The sequence below is a fragment of the Micromys minutus genome (genome assembly GCF_963924665.1).
Source record: "Micromys minutus genome assembly, chromosome: 17".
Classification (NCBI taxonomy): domain Eukaryota; kingdom Metazoa; phylum Chordata; class Mammalia; order Rodentia; family Muridae; genus Micromys; species Micromys minutus.
Genome location: NC_137952.1, coordinates 45647158 through 45665728, shown reverse-complemented (window position 1 = coordinate 45665728; position 18571 = coordinate 45647158). Strand labels below are relative to the sequence as shown.

Here is an 18571-nt window from a genome sequence, read left to right as displayed (position 1 = left end):
ATTAGATTTAACTCATATGATCTGCATGAGCCTTGGGAGGTGGGAGAATAAATAATCTCACTTACCAATTCTTTATTTTGAGCACAGTCATAAGGTCCATGCTGGTAACAGTCTTTATATTTTATTCTAAGACATTTACATTATGGTTTTAAAGTTTTTTATTTGGTATATTATATATATTAGGTTAGTACATTTACTCTTTATTGGCAGTTCTAATAATTTTTTATAGTGAACAACATTCCTGTGTCCGTATCACTTGGACTGGGACACACAACGTTTCTACCCCTCTAGAGGCCCTAATGACACTAGGTAACAATATTTTTGAGTTAAAAAGCTCCCTCAGGGACTATGTAAGAGTTACATAGATACAGCTGAGCATGCTTGCAGCTAACCATCTGTCTGAACTTGGGGACCCCAATGAGGGTGCTAAAGAAAGGATCTAAGGAGCTGACAGGGGTTGCAACCTCATGGGAAGAACAACATTATCAACCAACCAAACCCTCTAAAACTCTCATGGAGTAAAACACCAACCTTTGTGCACACATGGAGAGACCCATGGCTCTAGTTGCATATGTAGCTGAAGATAGCAGAGTCTGGCATCAATGTGAGAAGAGGCCTTTGGTCCAGGGAGGGCATGTTTTCCCAAGGTAGGGGAATGCCAAGGCAATGGGTTGGAGAGGGTGATTAGGAGGAAGTGCACCTTTGTGAAGTCAAATGGAGGGGGAGGGGAGATGGGAGTGGGGTGGAGGAAAGGGATAACATCTCAAATGTAAATACAGAGTATCTAATTAAAAAAAAAAAAAAAAAAAAAGAAAGAAAAGAAAAAAGAAATGCCTCCATGATCCAGCTGTAAGGCATTTTCTCAACTGATGATCAAGTGGGGGAGGGCCCAGCCCATTGTGGGTGGTGCCATTCCTGGGCTGGTGGACCTATAAGAAAGCAGGCTGAGCAAGCCAGGGGAAGCAAGCCAGTAAGTAACATCCCTCCATGGCCTCTGCATCAGCTCCTGCTTCCTGACCTGCTTGAGTTCCAGTCCTGACTTCCTTTGGTGATGAACAGCAATGTGGAAGTGTAAGCTGAATAAACCCTTTCCTCCCCAACGTGCTTCTTGGTCATGGTGTTTGTGCAGGAATAGAAACCCTGACTAAGACAGGCAGTTACTCTTGTTCGTCTTCTGTCAGCTGGGGACTCAGTGTATTCTCTCTGGACTTATCTGATCTGGATAGTTCATATAACTAAAACCATGCCTTATATGTGCTTCTACCCAGTTCAGTACAATGTGGTTTTACATCTCCATTGCAGCATCTGTTAGCACTGCATCCTCATTTGGGAGGCCTAGTCAGCTTTGTTCTTATAAATACCACAGCAGTTTTATGAGGACATCCACTGATGACTATGGGGGCCGTTTCTACCTGTTGGCTTTGTGAACATCTTGGTGTGAATAGCCCTGCACAAATTTTGGAGACTTGATTTTAATTTCTTTCTCTATATAGGTAGGTTTTCTAGATCACATGTTGATTGTACATTAAACTTGTGGAACCGTCTATAACTACGGAATGAACTTCTTTATTGCAGTGAGAGTGTATGAGAGGTGCTTTCCAACTCTTGTCAGCCAGGCTGTCCTGTGTCCAGTAGGAATTGGAACCTTATCATAGTCTCTTTATTCCCATAATAGAAATGATGTTCAACCTATTTTTATATGTTGTAGGCCGTTTTGTATGTTCTTGGGAAAAATACTTGATGTCACTTCATGTCCCTTGCCCATTTAACATTTTTCTGACCATTCAAAGTTGTATAATAGCTGTATATATTCTGATTATTAGACTACTTAAAGTTTTATTCATTTATTTTCTATTTGTGTGTTGACATGTGTGTCATGGAGTCTAGGCCAGGGGAGCAGACAACCATCTATCCTATGGATCCAGAGGATTGAATTCAGGTTGTCAGACAGGATGTCCAGTTCCTTTACCCACTGAGCTATCTTTGTCACTTTTGGATGGTTGATTATATTGCAAGTTTATGTCTGAAATAAGGTCAGAAGAAACAAAGAAAGACTAAATCAGAGACACCTTGTGGTCTGCTTGTCTCTGTTTAGCTTTCTGATCACAACCTATTTTCTATTTTAGGTTTGCATTATTATATTTGCTGTTGTCTAATGTGCCATCTAATTTAAAATCAGCCTAGGCAGCCATAACTTCTGAATATTCATAGCCAACTAGTTGCAGATCAAGAAATATTCCAACTGAAATTTGCATCTGTTGGAATCTGTACTGAATCTGTACAGGTTTTCTTGTCATTCTTTAAATGATACATTGTAGCAACTATATTAGTATAGGTATGTAGCAAGGCTAGCTTTGAACTCCTGTTGTTGTGCCTCACCTTCCTGAGTGAAAGATTATAGGCCTAGGCCACTATGTTTGATAGTAACTTTTATTTAGCTGTGTAACCCAGTCTGCTCCATCTTTCCTTTATATTTAAAGTGCCTGCATGTATGTTTGTGCATCATGTGTACAGCTGTGCCTTTAGTGGCCAGAAGATGATGTGGGCTCCCCTGGAACTAGAGTTAACTGATGGTTTGTGAGCTACCATGAAGGGGCTGTGAACTCAACTTAGGTCCTCTGGAAGAGCAGCAGTCTCCACCCCTCCATCAGACTTTGACTATGTGTGTTCTTCCTATTTCAGTCTTCTGAGTGTTGCAGGCAGGAGCAATATGTTTAACAAACATGTATCATTAAAGGCTCATAAACATTTTTTTCATAATACTAGATGATATTTGGGTTGAACCCAAAACCTCATGCATGTTAGGAAAGCATTTTACTACTGAGCAACATCCCCAGTTCCAAATGCCACTTTTTAGAAGGATTTGAGCATGGTGGAGATATTCTGAACCTTACCCTCTTCAAATACCAGGGGAATCTATACTTTATCCCCTGCCCTGGCTATGTTCCCCCCTTTCTGGATATGAAACCCAGGGCCTTGACAGTGTTAAGTATACCTTTAGCCTCTGTACTTATTTTGTTAGCATTTGCTTCCTATAGCTGGAATGGGGGTTCTTGTTGGAAGACTAAATTCTGTTTTGTGTATTGCTGTAAGCCCTATGATTTAACTCACTATATAGCAAATTTGGGTCAAAAAGCCAAAAGGGCTTTCTGCCCATTTTTGATGGTCTTATAAACTTATAATGGCTTTTAGTTTTTAAGATGATTGAAACAAAATCAAAAGGAAACTAATATTTTATGATACTAGAGAATTATATGTAATTCAAATGCCAGGGTATAAAATGCAGCATCTTTGGGATATGGCCATGTTCACTCGACTATTTTTTCTGGCTGCTTTTCTACCTCAGTGGCAGAGTTGAGTAGCTAAAGCATTGTGTGGTCCACAAGTCTGAATCATTTAATATATCTGGCCTTTTACAGGAAAGAAATTGCCTGGCAATAGGTGCCCGATAAATATTTGTTGAATGAATGAATCTTAACTTATACTACCACAAAGGAATTTAAATGGGAGATGCATTTAAATGCACGTGTGTGTGTGTGTGTGTGTGTGTGTGTGTGTGTTTGTGTTTTGAGTATTTTTTTTTTTTTAAATTAGTAACTCAGTGTCATTGGCCATAGATGTTATAAACCACTAAGGAAAAACTAGGGAATTAATTTTTTTGGAATAGTGTTGGCTAAGATAGACATACTGTTTTTTTTTTTTTTTTTTTTTTTTTTTTAATTTTTGTCTCTCCCTTCCTCTTGGGATGGGCTCTCACTGTGTAGATTGGTGAAATTCCATTTTTATTATTTTATTTAGAAAAAAAACTGTAATAGAATATGCACCCCCCCCTTCTGTTCTCTTTTGGGGGATCAAACCCAGGGTTCTGCACACATGAGGCAAATTCTTTCCCACTGAGCATATCATATCGACACACCTTATTACTTTTAGAAAGATTTCATGAGAGTGTGTTTTAAGGCTGTTTCCTACTTTAAGATGAATAGAGCTACTTGCTTGTCAAAAGAAGCCATTTTAATTAAAGTAATTTCAATAAAATTCTTCATTATTTATGGGTAAAATATGTTCTCCAGTGATTCATTCATTTTAAGATGTGCTTGTTGAATTTGCACTTGATAGATTATGAACACTAATGTATCAGTGATCTATAGAAACTAGTGTTGTTCTTCCTCCCAGAAATAAGACTCAGGCTCAAAATATATTTATGAATACCTTGGCCATATAGCCAGGCTCTTCTCTGACTAGATCATAGCTTACTATAACCCATTTATTCTGATCCACATCCCACCACATGGCTGGTTAGCTTCATCTCACTGCCCTGGGTGACTCCCCCACACCTCCCTCTATCCCAGAATTCTTTCTTCTTCTTGGATATTCCACCTTCTAGTCTACCCTTTCCTATATGTCATAGGCTTTTCTTTTTTTATTGACAGATGTTGTTGCATCTGTGCAACACACAAGATACTCTCTACAATAATCTATCAATAGGAATCTGATTTCCTTTATAGAAATATTGGAGATAAGACAGATATAAATCATTTTATACAAAATGAGTCTGTATTGTGCCTTTTGGTTTTTCTATATTTGAAACTGACTTGTTTGCATCTATAAGAGATGTTAATAAAAGTTACACAATAAATTCCCCAAGATACAGTACACCTTTGTAGCTGTGCCTGCTGCCCTTATTTTATGCTTTCTTCAAAGAACACTAAATGGGTGACCCAGATTATGGCTTCTAGTGAAAAAGTAAAGTGCTGTAGCTCTTGGCCTTGGCTGGGTGCTGCCAGATCTTACGTCAGGAAAAAGCTTCCTTGTCAAGGTAGTAGAGCAGTTCCTGGCTTGCCATTCGTCTATCCCTTCTTTCAAAAAGATCTTGCTATTTGAAGCCCCCCCCCAATTTCTTTATAAGAATGTCATGCAATGATTAGTACCTAGATGGCTTTCTTGTAGTGATGGACACTATCTTAGGGTTGTCTTAGTTTGGGTTACTGTTGCTGTGATGAAACTCCATGCTCAACATAGCTTGTAAGGAAAGGGTTCATTTTACCTATGCTTCTGTATTGCTTTCGATCATCGATGGAAGTCAGGACAGGAAATCAAACAGGGCAGGAACTTGTAGGCGTGTGTTGATTCAGAAGCCGTGAAGGAGTACTGCTAACGAGTTTGGTCCCCATGACTTGCTCAGCCTGCTTTCTTATAGAGCCAAGTACCAGCTGCCCAGGGATTGAACCACTCACAATGGGCTGGGCTCTCCCCCATTAATCACTCATTAAGAAAATGCCTACAGCCCTGACTCATGAAAGCATTTTCTCAGTTAAGGCTCCCTCCTCTCCAGTGACTCTAGCTTGTGTCAAACTAGTCAGTACACACACCTTTAAAGCCAGCACTCAGAGGCAGAGACAGGCAGGTATCTAGATGAGTTCCAGGCAGCCAGCCTTGTTTACATGGAAAATTCCACATTTGCCAGAGCTGCACAGTGAGACCCTGTCTCAAAAGAAGTAGTGTAGTGAAGGACAATCAGTAGATGGAAAAAGAGAATGGCTGGGGAGTGCTGTGAAGGTGGGATGAGGTGACTTAGAGCAGAGACCATGGAAGAAGGAAGAGCACTGAAGCACCCGGGACAGCTTTTTGTCAGAGGAAGATTCTCCACTGACCTTTCTCAGTTTGTGTTAGTTCTTTTAGTTCTTGTCAGCACACATCATTAGTTATTCTCTCTGCCTCTCTGTCTGTCTGTCTGTCTGTCTGTCTGTCTGTCTGTCTGTCTCTCTCTCTCTCTCTCTCACACACACACACACACACACACACACACACACACACACACACACACACACACACACACACACACACAGTGCTTACACGGACCCTGACCCCCTCCTTAGCTAGAACGTCCTACTGAGTGAGCTCTACATTTCAAAGAGCTGTGTGAATGACAGATAAAATCTGGGAGGAGACATTCTTGGTGTCCTGAAAGGATTACAGGGTGGCTCCAAAGGATTACAGGGTGGCTCCTCTGTAGAGAATCCAAGGGAGCAAGTTGAAAGAGGTAATGGGATGGATGGTCAGACTGTAGGACAGTGGTTCTCAGCCTTCCTAATGCTGCAATCCTTTAATACAGTTTCTCATGTTATGGTGACCTCTAACCATAAAATTATTTCTGTTGCTATTTCATAACTGTACTTTTGCTGCTGTTATGAATCATAATATATTTTTGTAGATAGAGTTGTGACCCACAGGTTGAGAACCACTGTTGTAGAACCTTGGAAGCCTACAGTGTTAGGATATCAGGTTTTATGGTAAGCCTGAACAAAGGAGTGGCTGGGTCTGACACACTTTAAAGGATTACTGGCTACTCCCTGGTTAGAAATCTAACTACAGAAATCTCATGTGCAGCTGCAAGGTGACACATGGCACCTGAGAGACTAAGGGGATACTTGGTTGAGACCAGCCTGTGCTACATAATCACATCCTTTTTCAAAAACCAAAACAAAATCAAATCAAGTCCCATCAGTGTGAAAGCAAGTCTTATGGAAGCAATGTGTTCATTTTACTTCTGTGTATAATTAAGTGTAGGACTGTCGAGTTTGTGGTAAGTGCATGTCAAATTTTGACAAGCCTGTTAAATGATTTTCTATTTTCACTCTTAGTATTATGTGGGTTGAAGTCGCTCCACATTCTTGCTAGTCCTTACTACTGTCAGTCTCTTTAATTATAGGTATATTAGGGGCTCTGTGGTGATATCTTGCTGTTTTAATCTACACTTTCCTAATGATTACTATTTAAGAAAAGATATTCATGAAACTTATAAAGGCAGGCTTTACTTAGAGGGGTACTATTGTCATAGGCCTAGCGACCTTGCTAGGAGTTTTACCGTGTAGAGCAGAGAATGCATTTGACTTTTTAGCATTAGCAGGTGGGAACTTACAGGCAAGGAGAAGGGGGAAGGTGCAGTTGGTGGAAATTTCTAAAGGGAATGGCAAAGGGAGAGTCTAGTTAAATGAAACCAAGCCTCATAGCCCCTAAGCATTCTGGGAACCTGCTACTAAATTCAGTATTCCATAATGGACCATTCCTTACTGAATGTTTATAGTCTTGTTCTCTGTTCTCTAATTGTACAGCATTTTATTTTCTACCTCGTCATCTTACTTTGGTCTCAAGTCCCTGACTCTCTCCTTCGGTGGGGTCCTGGCAATGCTTCTTGGATCTGGTGGAAGTATGCCGCAGTGCTGAAGTTCATAGGCGACTCTGACTATTGTGTGAGCATTAGATTGATCCACAGTTATTCTCCTTTTCTAGTTTACTTAGTTAACCCACATTGGATTGCCTTATCACACTGTTTGCTATTGGGTTGGGCTTGTATGCAGTGACTCTAGTAGTGTTCAGTCTCAACTAACTCCTCTCTTTATTGAAGGTTAAATAAGGTTTATACAATTGAGGTTTGTCTCAATGACATTTAATTGTAATATTAGCTTTCCATCCCTATTTTTTAGTTGGACATTAAATATGTTACAGGCTTCAATAACAGCGCTTGACATATTCACGACCTTATGAGTGCAGTAGTATTTTTCTTTAGGTTTCAAATACATCACTGGCCTCTAGGCCTTAATGCTCTGTTTACCTTATAGCTATAAACTTTTTTTTATTGGATATTTTATTTATTTACATTTCAGATGTCATCCCCTTTCCCTGTTTCCCCCCTGAAAACCCTCTATCCCATCCCCCCTCCTGCTTCTATGAAAGTGCTTCCCATACATCCACTCCTACCCTGGCATTCCCCTACACTGGGGCATCAAGCCTTCCCAGGACCAAGGGCCTCTTCTTCTATTGATACCAGACAATGCCATCCTGTTATGTATGCAGCTGGAGCCATGGGTCCCTCCATGTGTACTCTTTGGTTGGTGGTTTAGTTCCTGGGAGCTCTGTGGGGTCTGGTTGGTTGATATTGTTGTTCTTTCTATGAGGTTGCAAACCCCTTCAGCTCCTTCAGTCCTTTCTCTAACTCCTCTGTTGGGGTCTCCGTGCTCAGTCCGATGGTTAGCTGCAAGCATCTTAATCTGTATCAGTAAGGCAGACCCTCTCAGGAGACAGCTATATCAGGCTCCTGCCAGTAAGCACTTCTTGGCATCAGCAATATTGTCTGGGTTTTGTGTCTGCATATGGGATGGATCTTCAGGTGGGCAATCTCTGGATGACCTTTCCTTCAGTCTCTGCTCTATGCTTTGTCCCCGTATTTCCTTTAGACAGGAGCAGTTCTGGGTTACAATTTTGGAGATGAGTGGGTGGCCCCATCCCTCAGGTTGCCGGATGTTCATGGCATGTACTTTCCTGCTGAGTCCTATTTCGCCAGCCTTATGGGACCTTTTTGAGATATAATCATATACAATAAAATATATGCACACATGTTGCATACATGGTTAATTTAGTGTATTTAAACATTCTACTACTAACAGCACTATCCAGCTTCCTGTATTTTACCACTCCAGAATGAAACATCTCAGCCATTAGCAGTTACTTGTCTACCTGTCCTTCTGTGCTCTGGCAACCTCTCTTCATGTAATGATTTGCCTGTTTCACACATTTCATATAATTGGGATGTTTAGATGGCCTTTTGTGTCTGGCTTCTTCCTTCTTAGCATGATCATTTTTTAAAAAGGTTCTTCCAGCTTGCATCAATATGCCACTGTATTTTTGTGGTTAATTAACACTCTTGTTGTATAGAGATATACTTCATTCAACATATTGAATGATAATACTTGAGTTGTTTTTCCTTTTTGTCACTGCTGAGTAATGCTGCTTTTTTGCATATTTATATACCTGCTTTGGTAGACCGTATAGTCATTTTCTTTTGAATACACTACAAATGGAATTGTTGAGATCCAACGATAACTCTACTTTAAACTTCTTGAGGACCTACCCGATGTTTTTTGAATTAGTTCTACCTTTCAGTCTCCTCAGAAGTGTATGGATTTTCTCATTTTTCCATTTCCTTATCAACATTTGTCAGTATCTAATTATAGCTATCCTTGTGGGTGTGGCATAGCATTTCATTGTTGTTTTGATTAGCCTGTTTTGATAACAAATGACATTGAACATCTTTTCATGTTCTTACTGGCTATTTAATATATAAATATTTATATATAATTTATATTTATATCCCATTCCCATCTCAAAAGGTTTCAGGAATTTTTATGTACTCTTAAGTGGAAGTCATTCATTGTAAGTACTTTGGTTTGCAAAACTTTTCTTTGCTTTTGCTTCCCCCTTTCCTTAATGCCTTTTGAAACAGAAGATTTTAATCTTGATAAATTACAGTTCAGTCGATGTTGTTCCTCAGGTTGCTTGTGCCTTTGATGTCAATTCAAAATGGCACTTTTTTTTTTAAGTCAGTCTCTTACCATGTAACTGGCTGGCCTTGAATTTATAGATCCTACTTGCTTCTGTCTCCTGAGTGCTGGGATTAAAGATATGCCACTTGCTGGAGGTCATGCTTTGGCGTTATGTTTTGTTAGAACAAATTTGTAATTTTAACTTACATTTAGAACTTTGATCCACTTTGACTTCGTTTTTGTATTTGGTATGAGATTGAGATCCAGTTTCTTTCTCTGATGTGTAGTATCTAGTTTCAGCACTATTTACTGAGAGGAGTATTCTTACTTTCGAGTTGTCCTAGCATTCTTGCTTAATTGACCATGGATGTAAAGCTTACGTCTGGATCGTCAGTTATGTTGCTGTTTATTAGTCATGTGCTGTTTGTAATAATTCTTAGATAATTCTTAGAATCCCTGTGAGTTTCCCAGTTGTGTTCTTTTCATGATAATTTTGACTGTTTTTCCTGTATGCATGTGTAAAGATCAAAGGACAACAACCTTGGGTGCTTTTTATGTGGATTTTGGGAGTGAAAGTCATGTCCTCATGCATGTAAGGCAAATGTATTATTAAGCTGTAACAAGAGCTATTTCTGGAGACTCAGTGGGTGCAGGTTGCCCAGTGCCTTTCAGTAGGGCGGCGGCATGATGGGTGCCAGGGGTCATTTTACAGTGGAGGTGTTTCTTGATTCTTTCTACTTTAGTTGTTTTTTATTCTGTTTCCTTGTCTAATTGTCTTGAATGTTGTTGAGTAAACAGTAGTGAGAATAGCTCTTCCTGTTGTGATTTTGACTTTAGGAGATGTTGTACTTGCAGAGAAGCACTGAGAGATCCAGGAGCGTTCATCTTGGAGGGGATAAAGTCAAAGCCATGCATTCCTTTCAGGAAGCTGAGAGCGGACTGTATTAAGAACCAGGCGACGTTTTTGCTACATGTTGAGGCAGATCTCACCCACTTTTGCTGTAGAGACAGAGCTCATGCAAATTACCCAGAATGAGTATGCCAGACTCTTCCTTCCCTTGATTGTTACCTGTCCTTAGGCAAGATGTCATATGTACTTTATGGCCTGCTGACCCCTGTCAGTGACCAGAGGAGATTCTAGACCTTTTAGCTATAGAACACACCCTCTTGGTCACATGTACTTTGTAAAAGAGTCTCTATGTAGTTACAGTTTAGGCTTTCTTGTGCACCTGTAATTGAATTGATTGGACTGAGTGTTACCTGGAAACCTTTCTCCAAAGTGTACTGTGCTTTAAACATGCTGACAATGAATCACCTGGCCTTAGACTCCTTGAAGTCTGATCTAGGCTGGTAAAGTCAATCTGTACCAGGTTTTCATTCTTATCTCTATGTGATGTTCATGCTCTTGTATAACACATGCAAGAGCCCATAAGGGAAAACTTCAGTCTTTTTCCTTTTCTCATTAATTGTAGTGTTAGCTTTAGATGTGTTGTAGGTTTCCTTTATCACGGCAAGGACAATTTGTCCATTTCTAGGTTACTTAGTGTTTTATTTTCATGAAAGGATGCTGTAATTTGTTAAATGCTCTTGCCCTATGTCTCTTCACATGATTCTTATATTTCATTAACATGGGTATTTTTATTAATCTTATTTTTCAGATATTAAATCAGTATTGCTTTCTTTAGATCCCTTTTTTTCATGATATATACACCTGTTTATATTGTACGGGATTTGGTTTGATTTTGTTTCTTTGATTTTGGTATTTAATCTCTACAAAATAAATTGGTTTCTAATTTTCTCATAATAGTTTTGACATTTGTCACTAGAGAAGTACTGATATTGCATCAGGCTTGAAAAATATTCTATTACCTTCTACTTTTTAGGAGGGATCTTGGACTGACATTAATTCTTCTTTAAGACTAATAGTATTTAAATTCGCTTTTGTTTTTTAGGATTCTCCTTTTACAAATGCAGGAATAGGATCTAATCTAAATCTCTTAGGAGAGATTGAATGTGATGCCAGCATAATGGATGGAAAGTCCTTAAACTTCGGAGCCGTTGGAGCACTGAGTGGTATGTGGGCGTTAAGACACACTACCTCTGTCTGAAACCTGAGCCTGTATCTTTTCATCCCTCAACCCGGAATCCCGCACTTGTATTTGGAGGAAAGTTGAGACAATTATTATTCCTCTTTTACTGAATTAAGAACATGAAAATCTTAATATAAGGAGTTTTTGAAGAGAACAGGCAGTGTTAGGGACATCACCCATTTGGTCCATCACTTGCCTAGTTTCTACGAGGTCCTGAAAAACAACAGCAGAAACAGAAAAGCAAATATAACAAACTAAACAGAGTAGTCTGTGACCAAGTTTGGTTAGAAGTACATCACTCTGGTCCTCAAAGAGATTATAGGCATTTAGGGCTTAATTCAGAATAGTCTACTAATCTTGCAGTTTATAATATCTTAACATTAATACATTTTAGGTGATACAGATAAAATTAACTTTTTATTTCATAAGTCTTTCTTTTCTATCCCTCTTTATTAACCAGTAAAAATCTGGGTTATTGATATAGCAAAGATATATTCTGTGAATATGGTTATTTTAAAAAGCTAATGTTATTGTATGTGCGTGATCTGTATGTGACATGTGAAGGTTAAAGGGCAACTTTTACATGTTTATTTTCTGTTTCCACTGGGTTAGGAAAGTTCTCTCATGGTTTCTGTCACATTGTACACAGCAAGCTGCCTATCACAGGAGCTTCTAACCACATCTCCCCTATCTACTGATTTCCCTATAGGAATGCTGAGATTGCAGGTGCACCCCGCACCATCCAGCCTTCTGTGTGTGTTCTGGGGCTGGTTTCAGTTCCTCAGCCGTGTGTGGCAAGCATGTTTTCCTGTGAGTCATCTCTCTGGCCAAATGTAAATATTTCAATAAAACAGAATTCTCCTTTTTTCACCGCTCCCTCCCTCCCTCTCTCTCTCTCTCTTCCTTTGTTTAAAGTAGCTTAGACTGTTCTTGAGCTTGCTTTGCAACCCAGGATGTCGAGGATTTCATGATACTCCTGCATTAAGCTTTCCACTGTTAGAATTTTAGGTTTGCAATACCCTGCCTACTGCTGTAACCTTTCTTTTTAAGTCAGAGTTGTGGCTGTAATTTTACATCAGTACATAAGAGATTTATTTAATGATCTATGATTCATTTAAAGATACATTAAATGGACAGACTTTTATCTGTCGATTTATCAAGTACCACAATTTCTGTTCCATTCCTCTGTTGAAGGACATATTGGTTCTTTCCAGCTTCTTGCTATTATAAATAAGGCTTGTATGAACATAGTGGAGCATGTGTTCTTATTATATGATAGAGCATCTTTGGATATATGCCCAAGAGTAGAATAGCTGGGACCTCAGGTAGTAGTACTATGACCAATTTTCTGAGGAACCTCCGGACTGATTTCCAGAGTGGTTGTACCAGCTTACAAACTCACCAACAATAGTGTTCCTCTTTCTCCACATCCTCACCAATATCTGCTCTCACCTGAGTTTTTTATCTTAGCCATTTTGACTGGTGTGAGGTGGAATCTCAGGGTTGTTTTGGTTTGCATTTCCCTGAAGACTAAGGATGATGAACATTTCTTTAGGTGCTTCTCAGCCATTCGATATTCCTCAATTGAGAATTCTTTGTTTAGCTCCATCCCCTCTTTTTATTAGAATTAATTGACTCTCTGGAGTCTAACTTCTTGAGTTCTTTGTATATATTGTGATATTAGTCCTCTGTTGGATGTAGGATTGGCAAAGATCTTTTCCCAATCTGTTGGTTGCCATTTTGTCCTATTGACAGTGTCCTTTGCCTTACAGGACCTTTGCAAAACATTTTAACATTGTTATTGAATATTCTGTTTTCTTGCTTTATAGACATATTCTGTATGTCTAGATAAAAATCCTTTGTCAAATGCATATATCATGGAAATTTCCTCCCAAGCTGTTATTTTCCCCTTTCACTTTCTTAATGATGTCTTTGAGTGGACAGCTTTTTTTTCTTTTTTAAAGATTTATTTATTTATTATATATCAGTACACTGTGGCTGTCTTCAGACACACCGGAAGAGGGCATCAGATCCCATTACAGATGGTTATGAGCCACCATGTGGTTGCTGGGATTTGAACTCAGGACCTCTAGAAGAGCAGCCAATGCTCTTAACCCCTGAGCCATCTCTTCAGCTTCCAGCTTTTCTATTATAATGTATTTAAGGTATCTTTTTTTTTTTTTCTTTTAGCCTTTATTTTATGTGTATGGGTACTTTTGACTGCTTGCTATTGTTTATGCCCTACTTGTGTGCAATACCTAAAGAGGCCAGAAGAGGGCACTAGATACCCTGCAGTTGGAATTTAAGATGGTTGTGAATCATGGGTGCTGGGATAGAACCCAGGTTCTCAGAAAGAGCAGCCAGTGCTCCTGTTAAGCTATTTTTCCAGCCCCAATTAAAAAAAAAAAACTGGCTAATTATTATATTTTAGTAAGTTTTACCTATCCAAAATTAGGAAGACAGTCTTCCTTTATTTTCTTTATTAATTTTTGAAAATTGTTTTTATTTTGAGCATTTAGTTTTTATACCATGTTCAGATTAGCTTTTGTGAGTGTTAGGGGTCAGTATTTACTTATTTTGTTTTTCTAGTTTTGAAATGACTTATTGCCCTTTATTGAAAAGATATTTCTTTCTTTATGAAAACGTACTGACAGATTAGGTGAAGTCCTTGGGAAATGGCTTGCTAGTGTACCCTGTCGTAGCTGGCCTCATTGTCTAGCAAGGGATTGTTTTCTTTGTTTTAAAGGTTTGTGTATCATTGAAATGATTTTGTTGGGGGGTTATTTCAAATTATGATTGTTTACTGAGAGTCTCATTGTGTAGCTCTAGCTGGCTTAGCAATCACTATGTAGGCTTGGCATTCTTGGTTGTCAGATTTTTGAGTTCAGGGCTTGGCGTAAATCATTTTTTGTATTCCTGACACTTGGAGTTCTTAAGAGATCCAGCATTTTTATGTATATGTCTGTGTAGGTAAGCTGGTCCTTTCTCTTACAGCTCTGTGTTGTTCCCTTGTTTTTATGGTTTTGACAATAGAGAATTAAGAAGAGGGAGGGAATGAGGGAAGAGAGAACAAGAAGGAATCGAGGGAGAGAAAGGAAAGCATGTGAGTTAGAGGTTTGAGAAGTAATAGAGAAAATGCTGTAGAGCAGGTGTAGGAAAAAGAAGCAACTCTGAGGCAAGATGACACTAAAGCAAGTAAGCAATCCGAGTATAAAGGGAAAATTAAAGCCATGTAAGGTTACAAAATAGGGCAGATTAAAGATGTCACCATTGTCACATCTGTGTTGGTATGAGCATGGTTTCCCATTCCGTGATCTTTTTGTGCATGTGACTGCAAGGTTTGCATGTGTGCATACTTATGTGTGTGTCGGTACGTTAATGTTTGCATTTGTGGAGGCCAAAGCACAAACATGGGTATCATTTCTTAGGCATCCCTTACCTTTTTGTGACAGGTTCTTTTGCTGGCTTGGATCTAGCCAAGTAGCTAAGGTGGTTGTTCATGGCATCTCAAGGATTTGCCTGCCTAGGCCTCCCCAGCACTACCATGGCTGGTATTTTGTGAGTTCTAGGGATTGGGCTCAGGTTCTTGTGCCAGTTGGTCAACATGTTATGAGCTGAACTGGCATCTAAGTTATGTCTTGTAGCTGTTGTAACTTAGGGAGAGGATTGCCAATCTTGATGCATATGAAAATAAATGGCCCCAGAAGGTTTTTCCTGCTAGGTTAGGTTTCTGTACAAGAAGAGCTCGCTGAGAGTTTCCCAGTCCTCTAAGTGTATTGCTGTACCTATCATGTACAGAGGGATTTATTTTTGTGTGGTCCCATCTGTTGACACATGGGGTTAGTTTCTGTAGAGCAAAGTATTTACCTCTCTAAATACAGTGGAACCTGGGAGAATGGAGCTAAAACGAGGCCGACTAAAGTCTCATGCACAGCAGACATTATTCATAGCCTCAGACTCCCCGGGTTAAGAATTCCATGAATAAAGTCTACAACCACAAGAACAAGATGCATGCAGTTCAAACATGTTTTTCCATACAGACATATAAACAAATAACAATATCCAGTTGTAATAAATACTTTAGACTATACTCATTCCTATTTGCTATATTTGGGAGGGGTATGAAACCGCATTCCACAAACAGTTAGTTCCATGTTGAACAACCTGAAGTCACAAGACTCTTGTCTTGTTTTCCTGGAATTTTTTCACAAGCACTCAGAATCCCTCTCACAGGCCTCCATTCTTGTGTTCTGACAGCAAATGGAATGATCCACAGCTTACAGGATGCTTCTTCCTCCTCCTCTTCCTCCCCACTGTCCCCATAGAGTTTCTCTGTAGCTCTGGCTATCCTAGAACTCATTGTGTAGATCAGGCTGGATTTAAGCCTGGAGATCAGCCTGCCTCCGCCTCCTGAATGCTGGGATTAGAGGCCTGTGCCGTCCAGCAGAATGGTAAATCTGTCTGCCAGCTGCACTTCTGTACTGGGTTAATATGCAGAAGATACAGAGAACGAAGAATTTAAACCAAGGAAATAAAACTGACAACCAGTGAGCAAATGGACAGAGGATACAGTGTTAAAGAAATAAATACAAATGACCAATAACTGAGTGCTCAGTATCAGTCACTGTCAAAGAAATGTAAATTTTAACTTCTTCTTTTTTTTTTTTGAGATATCACCTCACCACAATCAAAATGACTGTCATTAAAAAATTGTAATAGCAGCATTCTCAACTAACCGAGACCCCTGAGATCTCTCTGACACCGAGCCACCAACCAGGCTGCACATACTAGCTTGTATGAGGCCCCTGACACACATACAACAGAGGACTGCCTGGTCTGCTTTAGTGAGAGAAGATGCACCTAACCCTCAAGATACCTGAGGTCCCAGGGAGAGGGAGGCCTGGCATGGTGGAGTAGAGTTGGAAACATCCTTTTGGAGACAGGGGTTGGGGCTGGGGGTTGGGAGGAGGAATGGGATGAGGAACTGTCAGAGGGCGGACCTAGAGGTTGAGAATGACTGGATTGTAAAAAAAAAAAAAAGATTAAAGATAAATATTAAAAAGAATGACAGCAAATATTGGAATGGATGTGGCGAGAAAGAAACCCTTAGTTACAGTGGTGGACCAAATTAATACAACCATTATGGAAATTGGTGTGGAGGGCTCTCAAAATTAAAAATAGAACTACCACATGATCCAGCTATTTTATACTCAGAGAACTCCACCCCTACCACAGAGATATGTGCAGCCCATGTTTATTGCTGCTTTATTCACTATAGCAAAGGATTGGAATTAACTGAGTAGTCTTTCAACAGATGAACACGTAAGAATTGTGTGTGTGGGTGTATGAAATGAAATATTACCCTAGTCTAAAGAACACTGAAGCCATTGCTGTTGGAGCAGATTAATTTCTGTCACCACCCTAGGGAAGAACTTAGAGATGGAGATTGTTAGCAATGACCAACACCCTTAGAAAACATTTGGAAAAATAAAGTTGTTAGTGAAGCTAGATTGAGATGTTTTTACTACTGGCTCTGATGTAGGAAATCTTAGGGAACAAGAGCAATGGCAGCACCGGCTGCCGTGACTCTCACTGAGGCTGCACTGGTGAGGACTGAGTTCCTATTCCCACTGTTGCCCTCAGCGTCCTGATATGATTTAGTAAGAATTGCTGATGAGTAGATATGCAGTTCTGAGGCAAATTGCTGTCTGCCAGTAAGAGAAACTGAGAAAACTGCCTTGCTTGCTTATACTTTGCTAATCTATAACAAGTTAGTTACAAATGTACATAGGTTCTTGGGAATAATTTGTTGTCTTTACCTGTACTATATAATGCTATTTCTTGTAAAGATATTGGGGAACATACTGTTTTTTTTTATTAGCCTTTCACTAGAAGAAAACTATAATGTAATCACATTGGAATTTTATATGGCATGGAAGAATTTGCTGGGATATATAAGCTCTGGAAGTAAAAATAAAGTGTGGGGTTGGAACCAAGTATGTATGTATGTATACATATCTGTGTATGTATGCATATGTGTAAAGTTTGTGTGATAGTGTGTTGAAACTTTGTTCCATTCTTCAAATTTGTATGTATGTATACATATAAAGCTTGTTTCAGTTTGTGTTGGAGCTTGTGCTGTCCACCATTGTGTGTGTGTGTGTCTGTCTGTCTGTATGTGTATGTTTGTATATGTGTATGTCTGAAATGCATGGAGCTTGCTATCTGAAGCTTTTCTCCATCCATTCAGTGTGTGAGTCTGTCTGTCTGTCTGTGTTTGTATGTGTGATGTAATTGTCTGTGCTTTGCTTCATTCACTCAGTGTATTCATCAGGGCTCTCTAGAGTCACAGAGCTTATGGTAGTCTCTCTACAGTAAGGGAATTTGTTGGTGACTCACAGCCTGTAGTCCAACTTCCCAACAACGGTCAGCTGTGAGTGGAAGTCCAAAGATCTAGCAGATGCTCAGTCCCACAGGACAAGCAGGCGAAGAGAGAGAGCCTTCCTTCTTCCATTGTCCTTCTGTAGGTCTCCAACAGAAGTTTTGTCCAAGATTAAAGGTGTGTACCACCACACCTGGATCTGGGACTTGCTTTGTCCCAGATGACCTTGAGCTCAGAGATCTCCTTGCCTTAGTGTCCCAAGATTCATAGCCTCTATGCCTCAAGATCAGGATCAAGGGTGAGCCTCCCAATTCTGGACTGTGGCTCATTCCAGATATAGTCAAGCTGACAACCAGGAATAGCCGCTACACTCAGTGTGTGCATATATGTGCATAAGAATTTTATCTCTTTAATTTTCTTTCTTGCTATCCCTTAAGAATTAAAAGGGTTTACAGTAGTTTGCTGGCTACAAGGAGTGCCAGCCCCAGTAATTTAAGCTTTGTTCCCTTAGAGAAAAGTGTGCTGAGTAATTCTTCTAATCACTGGCTCCTTAGGCAGCAGCCCCTGATGGTATCTGGACCAATCACTTTAGCTGCTTTCTGCACTGACCCCCAACAGCTGCCTGCCTTGGTTTACTCTAGGATGTCAAAGTGATCTTTAATATGCAGGTGATGGTCATGGGTTATAAAAGAAGATGCAGAATTGTTTCTTCCAGTTGTAATTCTGTCATGACTCTTGTTTTATGAGTCCAAGTATTACTTCATAGGCTAAGTTGGCCT

The 18571-nt window shown here is 39.6% G+C and overlaps 1 protein-coding gene across 4 annotated transcripts in view; it reads left to right on the top strand.

Annotated features, from left to right (window-relative positions):
- The window catches only part of TASP1 (taspase 1), a gene marked incomplete at its 5' end in the record, with an annotated part of 179767 nt that overhangs the window by 31085 nt on the left and 130111 nt on the right, over positions 1-18571 (top strand). For all 4 annotated transcript variants that reach the window (XR_013975383.1, XM_080931146.1, XM_080931145.1 and 1 more), the window contains one exon: positions 11273-11393. Coding sequence is in view for 3 of the 4 variants with exons in the window: in XM_080931146.1 (XP_080787272.1) it covers positions 11273-11393 (121 nt within the window). The remainder of the gene's footprint in view (positions 1-11272; positions 11394-18571) is intronic.